Genomic DNA, 11370 nt, shown 5'->3' with positions numbered 1-11370 from the left:
GGGAGACACTCCAGTCATGTCCAACGGAGACCACGCAAAGACATCTTTGTACTCTTTGAGGAGCTGGATGGTCTTTTCCCGGAGTAGAGGTGTTCCCGCGAAACCGATCTTGACCGTTCTGGATGGATCGTCTTCGTATAACTGAACTGGTCGTGAGTTCGGCTCCGGTGTGACTTCGTTCATTTCGCCTGCCTCTGACTCCGGCTGCTGTGATTGCTATGCTTGATGGTGCCGATCTGATTGTTCGGCACTTTTAAGCGCAATCTGCAAACATTCTTTTGCTCTCTTTTGATCACCTCGGATGACTGCTATCCCTCCTTTAGTGGGGATCTTGATTGTGAGGTGATAAGTAGAGCAAATGGCCCGAACTGTGTTGAGCCAGTCTCTTCCCAGTATAATGTTATACGGGGATCGAGCTTTTACCACAAAAAACTCGATCACCGTACTGGAGCTAGTAGGCGCTCTTCCTACCGTAATCGGAAGGCTGATAATACCTTCAGGGCGGGTGTCCTCCTGGGCGAAACTTTTCAGAGGAATTGGGGCCGGACTGAGCCGAGCTGGATCCACTTCCAGTTTATCAAAACATTCTTTAAAAAGAATGCTAACCGACGCTCCTGTATCCACAAACACTCTGTGGATCAGTTTGTTTGCCACTCCAGCTTGAATGACAATAGCGTCCTGATGAGGAGAAATGGCCGGGACGGGATCTGCATCTGAAAATGTAATTACTTCCTCCTTCTTCAGCCTTTTATGTGTTGGCTCCTCTCGGTTGAAGCCTCTGCGCTCTGATTTTAGAGACGATTTAGTCTTCCCGGCTGGGATAGCGTCAATAGTCTGGATTACTCCATCATATTGCGGCTCGTCATCGTCTTCGGGATCCTGTTGCCTTTTAGGATCCTGAGGAGCGCAGTTCGCACTTCTCTGTTTCTTATTCTTTTTCGGCGGCTTGCTTTGGTATTTTTTTAACGTCCCTGCTTTCACAAGAACATCAATACCTGCTGCCAAATTTCGGCACTCCTCGGTATCGTGACCGTGGTCTTGATGGAAGGAGCAATATTTATCCTGACTTCGGCGCGTGGCCGATTTCGTCATCTGCTTTGGTTTTTCGAACATATCAGAATGCAGTTCGAAAATTTCCGCTCTCGACTTGTTCAATGGTACGAACTGAGCGGGTGGTTTCTCAGGATTGAGACGTGGTCCCAATCTGTCTTGTACCGGTGCCCTTTGAATTCTTTCAAAAGGAGTTCGGCGAGGATGTCCCTGATCGCTATGATCGGGCTTCCTCTTGTCTCCTCTGGAAGAGCTGTCTAAAGACCGTTTTCGACGGTCTGCCTCATCAGCACGAGAAAACTGGTCCGCAATGTCCCACATCTCTTGAGCTGTTTGCGGACTGCATTCAACGAGCTTTCTGTAGAGAGCTCCTGGCAGAATTCCATTTTGGAATGCCGAAATGACAAGTAGATCATTGAGATCATCTACTTGTAGGCATTCCTTGTGGAATCTTGTCATGAAGTCGCTAATCTTTTCATCGCGACCTTGACGTATAGAAAGCAGCTGAGCCGAAGTGATTCGGGCTTCCGCTTTCTGGAAGAACCTCCTATGAAAAGCATCCATTAGATCTCTGTAAGATCTAATGCTGCCTTGAGGGAGGCTATCGAACCACCTTCTTGCGTTCCCGATGAGCAGCTCGGGAAACAGCTTACACATATGAACCTCATTGAGACCTTGGTTCGCCATATTATACTGATAGCGTCCCAGGAAATCATGAGGATCCACTAACCCGTCATAAGTCACTGACGGAGTTCGGTAATTCTGTGGCAACGGAGTTCTGGTGATATCATCCGAAAATGGAGTCTTCAGCGCTCCATACATAGCGAATCCGACATCTCTCCGGTATGGTGGAGATGGAGTTCTCCTGTGATTTCGGTAACAAGGAGGAGAAGGAACATATCGGTGGTGAGGATTCTTTCTCCTGGAAGATACGACACTACTGCGGTAGTGACTTTCATGTCTGGAGGGGGAGGGAGAATCCGCCGTTTTCTTCTCCGGCTTCTGGCTCTTTTGCAGGAATGTTAAGAACTCATCCTGCTTCTCAGCCAAGAACAACTTGACAGCCTCATTCAAAGCGAGCTGCTGGGGAGGCTCGGTGCGATGACTTTTTGAGTGGTTTGTTCTTTCACCGTGAGAACTGGAGGCAGATTTCTCCCGAGGCTGTTTTCCAGACCTGCGGGCTGGACTAGCTTCCTCACCTTCATCACGGACGGAAGTATGGGTATTATGTGATCTGGTACGCATTTTTTTTGGTGGAAAAGGATCAAAAACTCGCTTTTATCACAGTTTTGGTTCTCTGTTTCCCACAGACGGCGCCAGTGATGATGTGGCGAATTTTTGATGGGAATAAAAGCAAGTAATAAACGATCACAACACGGAAAATTACGTGGTTCGATTTACTGAGGTAAATCTACGTCCACGGGAAGAAGAGAGGGCAAATTTGTATTGCTTGGTCTCGCTTACAGATTACAATACTGATTTGCTATAAGATTCAGGATCTAGAGAGCTTAACCCTCGTCTATCTGATCTAAGTTCTATTTATACATTCGAACTAAGATCGTGGTTTGCAGCCCTGGTAGGGGGGTTGATAACTGCTTAATACCACTAAATAGATCGTGGGTGTAATGGAGGTCGTGGAGATCCTGCATGGGTCCACTATCTCCTTGTTCGGTCGAATACTGAGACCGAACTGCTGAACTTTGCCGATCAGCTTTTGCCGATCTGAGAGTTGAGCTCGATTGGTCGGCTTTTACCGAGCTATAGGCTGTGACCGAACTCTTTGGTTGTGCCGAACTGATACTACCGAGCTATAGGCTGTGACCGAACTCTTTGGTTGTGCCGAACTGATACTCTTTCTTGGGTTTTGGGCTGATGGGCCGTCACTGCTATTGGGCTCGCAATTAGGGCTTAGTTGTTTAGTTCGTATCCCATCAATGTGGATTTCGATTATGGTACATGTTGTCCATTCAAATTGTTGCCACTTCTTGAAAAATCTTTGCTTTGCTTTTACCACCTTAATTTGTCAAACTAAGATAATGTGTTGATCACATCTTTTTGGTTGAAGTAGACCTCAATAAGAGCGACCATTTTATTGCACATAAATATTACGATTATAATTTCACTAGTGACGCCAAAATTAATTGGATGGTCAAGGAATGTCATAATTTAGAAGTGACCTGGCAATCATTTAAATAATAAATTCATTGTTAAATATCTATTATCCATTTATTAATCAAACTTATCATTGGTTTAATTAAATTAATTTACTTTTCCAAGAGTTTTCTAGTCCAAGATCCTCCTCGAATATATGTATCCTAAAAATGCCAAATAATCTAGAATTTAATTTAATTATTTTATTTTATAAACTACGTGTATCGATGACACAATTATGTAACCAAAACATGCATATAGTCTATCTATCCCACAAATTTAGTGATATAAATATTTGGATTTGCGTGTATGCACTGCCAAACCAAAAGTAACTAGGTGTTTGTGAAATTGAATCAAGTGGAGTATTATTAATTCATTTAGTAAACAATTTCATGAAAATATCTACAGAAATATATATACACATTGTTCCATAACTTAATTAGCTACTCCCTCCGTCTCATTGAAGATGATCCACTCTTCTTTTTGGTTTATCCCAACCAATATGACTTATTACTAAAAATAGAAACTCATTTCTCTCTATTTTATTCACTCTCTCTTACCTTACTCTCTCCACTTCTCACACAAAACTAAATTGCATAAATTCTCATGCTATCCAAGGAAGGAGTCATCTTCCTTGAGACGGAGGGAGTACATGATTACATGCCTTAAAGTATATTGATTAAGTTAGCTATTATATTCAACTTCGAAAAACTCAACCAACAATAGAAAGAATAGATAGAAAATCTTGTGTATTGGCAATTGAATATTGAATTTGATGTAAAAATTAACAAAAAAAAAATCATATATTCTCACTTCTTCTAACCCTATTATTGCTTAATCCAAGCCTAGTTATTAATTTCATCATATATTTACGTGCACCGTGGCAGCCATGCTAGCATTGCAAACGGGGCAGGCGTGGAGCCCGCTTCCGCAACCGCTGCAGAGGCAGAGGTGGCGGCACGGCAGCACCACCACGCAGCACTGCCTCTCCCCGCAAATCCAGCACATCCTCCTCTCACTACTCTCCGCCGTCTCATCGCAGCAGCTGCCGCACGACTCCACATCCTCCTCCACCGCCGCGCCTGATCCCTCCCCAAATTGATCTAACGCGCGCCGGAGGGAATTCGCCGCCGCCTCGTTGGCCCGCGCCGTCTCCTGCCACAGCTGGCTCTCAAGGTAGAGGCCTTTCGCCTTTTCCTCAAGCATCAGATTCAATCTCGCCATTTTCTCGATCTGATCGTCTTTCTCCTTCAATTCCGATCGGATTTTCATCGTCTGCAAAAAAATCATCGTCAGTTGAAACAATCAGTACTATTGCTTTCGATAAAATTGAAGAATCGTGATCGGAATGCTCACATGTTGATGAATTAAGGAGTCGATCTCCGGCTGGAATTGAGGCAAGATGCTTTCACCGAATAATTGAGGAGAAGTGTGGAATTCATCTCTGTATCGCTTTCTGGTAGCCGGAATATAGGGGGTGAGGCTACTGATCGAAGTTTTAGATCCGGAATTAAACTGCTGATTCACCTGAAATGGAATCGCCTGAAACTTGTGGCTGTACGCATCCCCTTCGTGGGGAGGATTCATAAAGCTTTCTCTGCAAAAACACACCTATTTATAGAAAATAAAACACACAACAAAAACTGAAGAAGAAGAAGAGGAGGTTACCTGTGTTGAAGAAATTGCGGAGGAAAGAAATTGGGATGCGTTGCTTCAAGCGCCATTAATTAAAAATTGAGAAATGCAATGAAGAGAGCTATTTATTGAGGATAGAAATGGAGGGAGAGGTTTGATATCTGCGTTGAATTTAGCAGTATATAATCTGTGCCACGTTTGCCACGTTTGCGAGGTGTGGAAATCAGGTAGTTTTGTTGCGCCTGCGCTGCGGGACGATGATCGACTCATTTGTCGCCCATGTTTTCTCTCATTTCAAATTAACATCATTATTGTTCATGTGTTTTCACCATCAATTACTATCATTATTCATACAACTCCTCAAAATTACTCGCTTCCATCCATAAATATTTATCACTTATTTTCATTTTTATTCATCTTTAAAAATTTGTTACTTTTCACTTAGACTATTTTTTGTAGTGGACCACACATTCCACTAACTTATTCTCATTCATATTTTATTATAAAATTAAATATTACTCATATTTGATTTAACTTTTTAAACCCAATTTCTAATATAATTCTTAAAATTTCAGGTCAAATGGTGATGAATTATTAGGGATGAAGGGTAATAGTCATATAGTATGTGATATTGTATACTTATCTTGGGCATTGTCGACGTCTAGTATATAGGACTATTTGATATGCATTACCATAAAATTTAATTCGTTTGGTGAACGTAGCTAGATTTATGGTTGTCCACTCTAAAGTCCCACTACGCACATATGAAAATAAATAGAGGAAAACTCATCGATGCTTCATCAACTTTATATAAATACTATATATATATATATATATATATATATATATATATATATATATACTTTTTTGTTGGTAATTACTGAGTGGCTGTTCGGTTAACTAGACAAAATTATCATGGATATAGTCCAGGACAAACTCAAATTGGCTTTGTCTAGGATTAATTAGTCAGAGAGGGTAAGGTCTGATGGTTAGTCATGAGGTTAGGAAGAAAAGGAGGCTGCTTAGATGGGCCGAGACGGACCTAGATCTACAGTAGTGGGCTGAGATTTGGCTGAAATAGTGAACCGAAACGGATGATTATAAGAGATGATAGGACTTAGGAGTAGTATTGAGAACCGAACAGGCACTAATAAGGGTATACACCCAATAACTATTTCCTGCGCTAATTTGTAGGCACCTCGATCCCGCACTAATTTGTAAGCATCTCATTGAGTGAGATACTTTAGCTCAAAAATTTAAGGTTGCTTGATATAGAAATACAAGAACTTCATACCACTGGACCACAATTATTGAATTTGATATTTAATTGTTGTTTAAATGAGGCTATGGTTTAAGTGCGAAAGATCGACATGATATTATTTTATTTTCCAATGGTTTGTCATTTCTATCTTCTTTCACGTGAATGCTTTACCAACTATAAATCATTAGGATTCACACCTATCATAAATAATCAATAAACATTATAGCATTAAATTAAGGCCAACGCCTGCAGTTTTATGCTACAGAATTCTACTATATATATAAAGAATAGTTGGCCCACCTTTTTCTTTTACTATTAATAATTAATTCAATTGGGGTGGCAGCATATCACTAGCTTATCAGAAAAATGAAACCGATCATTCACCATTGTGGTAGAAACTAAATCCAGGTTGGGATATACTAACATTTACTATTATTTTTTATTTTCAAGTATTTCCCTAATGGCGAGAGCATAGGAATATTAAACAACGTTAAAAAGAATCTATCCGATAAAGAATAGTATTAATCTCCAAAATCATAAATTTTTATATAATGGATCGAGTAGTATGTTTTTATAAATTTTAAAATTGGTCTAAAATTCAAAAACTTAATATTCCGTGTATTATTTGTCATTGCGGGTCAATCATCATATTTGACTAATGTATGTGGTTTTTTTACATATTTGAAATAGCTAAATCATTGTGATTTTCAATCTTATTTGTCACAAACATAGAAACTGGTCTAAAATATTAGTGAAAGTTTCACACTTGATCACTTAGAATAAAGTTTTCACCGATTATTTTTATTTGGTCATGATTGAAAAATAACACACATAATGTAAAATTAATAGTAGTAAAATTTTAGATCAATTTTGAAATTCGTAGAAAGTATTAAAATTAGACAAAAGTTTATAGTTTTAGAGACCAATATTTCCTCTGATAGCTGAATCAAGTTGCTAGTTTTCTTTTGCAAATCTCATTTTTTATTTTTCTGACTTTTCTCTTTCTAGCTATTCAATAGTGTATGATTGATTAATTATACAACCTACAAGCATGTATTAATACAAAACATCTTATTTAATTTACTAAGTTATACGTTACTACATTACACGAAATCAAACTACCTTATTATTTCTTTTCCCTTTTAAGTTCAAAGCGACTAATAAAATCTATAAATTAGAGGTTAATGTTATGAAATAGTATTGATTAAATGATCCTCATAATAATTTGTGAATGCTCTATTTGGCCACAGATTGATATATTTGGAGAACAAAATGAAATCCTAATATTCAAACTATTCAATCAAATCCCAGAACAAAATTGATCATAAAGTAAAGCATGCGAAGGCTAAAAGTTGAATGAAAAGGTAACACTTTAACTTAATAGTTAAATATTAGTTATATTCATAAATTATTTATTCATTAGCTTTTTATTAAAACCCTTTTTTCTCGTATATCCTTTTTACAACAATTTGTTTTTTTATATTCATGGAGAAAAGATAAAAGATCGAGTTTCAAATTTATGGAAATTAGAAGAAAAATCAATTCAATTACCTTTAACTTTCAACTTTAGTGAACGGATTTTCTAGCTTCTTGTTTTGTTTGGTGATATTATATAACCCCTGCTTTCAACGTACTTACTAATGTAATAACATTATTATGTATAAATCTAATTAATTAATTGTACGAATTTACTACCACATCAATGAAAGTTTTGTTCTAGATGTTGTGCCGGCTAATTTCAATTCAAAAGATCTACTACTATATATAAATTGTAAAATTGATGCATCAAAGAAACGTGTAAACATTAGCTAGCAATATATAATACAATTTTCCACTAAAAAAACATGAACATTTAAAATAATAATTAATCGATGTAATCACTTGATATAACTGCCACAAATCTCAATCTTTGAATCTTATCATAAATTATACCAAATCTTCAAAATATTTCGATAATATTCTAACCTATTTGATCTTTAGTAAATTCACCCATTTAAAATTTTTGTGCATAATCTTGGAGAAGCACGATTTTTCCAATGTAGACATCTATTTGATATTGAAATTTAAAATTGATTAATTGAAGGTTTTGGACCATTGGATAGTTTCTAAACGAAATAATTGATTTTAACTTAGGTACAAAACATGAATTATTTTTTGAACCACCTTTCCTTTTCAAATTTGACTAAAACTTCCCATCGTTTTATAATTAAGGTAAAATTTCTCTAGTGGATTGTGAAAAGCAAGAAAAACAAGTGTGAAACATGGATTGAAGCAACGCCAAAGTTTTGAATAAACTAGATGAGAGATAATCTAGACAAAGAAACCAAACTTGATTATGAAATATGACTAATTTAATTAATAATAATGTAGTTTATCTATATGGGGCTGCTAAGTTTAGGTGGATCGGCTAATGGTTGTACTCTTCTATTGACCAAATAATAGTGGTGTCACTAGGCCTGTCAAAATGGATAGCGGGTATTCGATTCCCAATATCCAAACCCGAAAAAATCAGGTAATTGGATACCTGAAACTTGATTTTTCGGGTTTCGGATCGGATCGGGTAATGAGAACTTTGGATGATCGGGTATCGGATTATCCGATACCCGATCATGTATACCCGAATTATCCGATTTTTTTAATTAATAAATTATGGTTTTATTCTAATTAAATGTAATTTTTTTTTTTATACATTTTAGTTAATACTTACTGTAGTAGTTAGCGTATAGAATTAGGTTATACCCCAAAATTCACAGCGCCTCCCTCCCCTCTCCTGCTCTCTCGCTGCGCCTCCTTCCGCCGGCGGCAGCCTCCTCTCAACCGCCGCAAGCCGCCCTCCCTTTCTTCCATCCTCTACTGCCCAGTCTCTCCCTCTCCTCTCAGAATATTAGTCCCGTCACTACCTCAATATTTAAAATTGTTGACACAACTTTTAATACTACATGGAGAATTGACAGTATATAGTTAGTATAAATTTTAATATTTGGCTGTTCATGGAGAGTTGGCAGTATAAACCTTAAAACTTGGCAGTATATATTTTTAATAATTTTGAAATGCTCATTTGTGTTTAGTTTTTCTCTTTGAACATTACTTTAGTTTTGTATTAAATTCAAACTAAATAGTATTAAATAAATTTTAAAAGTTTATAGCTAATTTTATAAAAATAAAATAAATCAAAATCACAATTACAATCGTGACTGGATACCCGAGTCGGGTATCCGGGTACCTGAAATCAAATTCGGGTCGGATATCGGGTATTGGATTTTGAAAATTTCCGGATCGGATACCCGAAAATTTCGGATTGGGTATCCGTAGATACCCAATTTGACAGGCCTAGGTGCCACAGTGAAATTACTGTTTTGGTAAGACAATATTAGGTATGTTGATGTTGATATTGATATTGATATTTGCCTTTAATCATTTTTTTATTTCTTTCTTGCTAAAATTATTTGAGATTGCTATATTAAAAAACATGCACGTAGGTTCTGGGGGAAAGCATATTTGTGACATATGTGAACTAGCACTTTCTTTTATGTATATAATTTGATTGAGATGTATAAAATTTTTCCATGAAATTATTTCGATTTGTTTGTATATTCATTGGTCGCAGTTACTAGCAAGTTTCTTGCAAGATGCCAATGTCTGATTCTTAAATGTATTAATTAAAGGACATGAGCTCCTACTGTTTGGGGTCTCCAAGATAAAAAAAAATCAACTCATAATTTAACATGTTTTATGTGTTAGATTTAGCTTGGTTTTATGTATTAAAGTACATAAACTGCCTCAAAAGTCCCTAACTTTTCAGGTTGTGACAGTCAGTAGCGGACACAATAAGGCTTAAGGAAGGGCTTAAGCCCTTGCTAAAGTGTTATTTTTCTTAGTTTTTGCTTGCAAATTTTTGAAATTTTGGATAATCGTCTTCTTCAGCCCTCACAAAATTAACGGCTATGAAGAAAAAATGTTGAAGGTTGAATTGTTAGAGCATCCACAATGGGGCGCCCTAAGGCGCGCCCTATGGCGCGCCACGTCAGCAGTTTTATCCTCCTACCCTCCCACCTGCAATGAGACGCCCTAAGGCGCGCCCTATATGTTTTAATATTGTTCTGTTAATTAATTTAAATATTTTCAAATATATAATGCAAACTAATTTAAAAACACAACGTGTAACCAAAAACCGGCGAATATTGCATTAATAATTACACAAAAGTTACACGATTCAAGTTGGCTAATCTACGCAATTCCCAACTTCCGGCGCAACTCATCGATCAACCCCCGGAGAATTTCGGCTTCGGTGGGGTCCGTACACTTCTTGAGGGCCTTGTGCGTCTGCAACAACGTCTTCGCCATTGAGGCTGCTGCCAACGACTCATACGCGGCGGCCGCCGCGCTCGGGGCCGGGATCGGGACCGGGATCGGCGGAGGTCGAGGATGATGTCGCCGCCGCCTTCCCCTTGGCCTTCGCAGCCTTGACGCCTATGGGACGCAGGGAGGATATCGGTGTGCCGGAACTCTCAATGTCCTCGTACGTCCGGTTGAGGTCCAACGGACGAGTTCCGCTTTCGCTGCTCGTGTAACCACCAGCTTTGGTGGTCTTCGTCCTCTTTGTCGCCCTGGTGTGCAGAATCCCGCCTTGGAACTTCTGCTTGCCCTCAAGAGCGCCCAGATGGCCTCGTGCTTGAATTCGCCGTACAGGGACTGGTACGACAACAATGCTTTAGCGCGCACGTCGCACAAGCTCTCGCCGCGGCGGGAGGGGGCGACGGGTCGGTTTGGAGACGGCTCCATGTCATCCAAACCGTACGATTCCGTACTGAATTCGGGAACGTATTATGTGTTGGCGTCGAACAGCCGATATTCATCGGGTTCTGTACCCGGCCAACGCGCCTCCCCAAACATCGGACTGTTGGGACTTGCATCCATTTCGTCGAATAATAAAAATGTGAGTTTCGAGAGTGAAATCGTGAAAATTAAACGTTACAAATGAAGGTGGGGTAGGGGTATTTATACAAAAATTAAAAAACGCGTGGCATCGTCCGCGACCATCGTCCGCCGATCCCGCAATGGGGCGCCCGATGGCGCGGACGATAGCTCATTGTCAGCGCCCATCGTCCGCCGAGCCCACAATGGCGCGGACGATAGGCCATCGTCCGCGCTTCAACCGCGGACGATGCATCGGGCGTGGACATAAGGCGCGGACGATGGCGGGCACCCACAATGGGGCGGACGATGGCGCCCGCAGACGATGGCACGCATCGGGCCTGCCATCGAGCGTCCCA

General features: G+C 39.3%; 1 protein-coding gene across 1 annotated transcript; it reads right to left on the bottom strand.

The window, feature by feature from the left end:
• Positions 1-3933: 3933 nt before the first annotated feature.
• Positions 3934-5222, bottom strand: LOC121786063 (E3 ubiquitin-protein ligase BOI-like). The gene is made up of 3 exons (XM_042184582.1): positions 4870-5222; positions 4558-4798; positions 3934-4476 (listed from the first exon to the last, which is right to left on the bottom strand). Exons 1-3 carry the CDS (start codon positions 4923-4925, stop codon positions 4063-4065), a joined length of 711 nt encoding a protein of 236 aa, XP_042040516.1. The 5' UTR covers positions 4926-5222; the 3' UTR covers positions 3934-4062.
• Between the last annotated feature and the right edge of the window lie 6148 nt (positions 5223-11370).

This window comes from Salvia splendens, chromosome 22, assembly GCF_004379255.2.
Source record: "Salvia splendens isolate huo1 chromosome 22, SspV2, whole genome shotgun sequence".
Classification (NCBI taxonomy): Eukaryota; Viridiplantae; Streptophyta; class Magnoliopsida; order Lamiales; family Lamiaceae; genus Salvia; species Salvia splendens.
Note: the sequence above shows the minus strand (reverse complement) of the source record. Positions and strands in the feature narration are given on the sequence as shown.

Coding starts and splice junctions, on each gene's coding strand:
- LOC121786063 (XM_042184582.1), bottom strand. CDS start 4,925: ATGGCGCTTGAAGCAACGCATCCCAATTTCTTTCCTCCGCAATTTCTT. Junction 4,799..4,869: donor CCGCAATTTCTTCAACACAG/GTAACCTCCTCT, acceptor GTGTTTTTGCAG/AGAAAGCTTTATGAATCCTC. Junction 4,477..4,557: donor ACTCCTTAATTCATCAACAT/GTGAGCATTCCG, acceptor ATTTTTTTGCAG/ACGATGAAAATCCGATCGGA.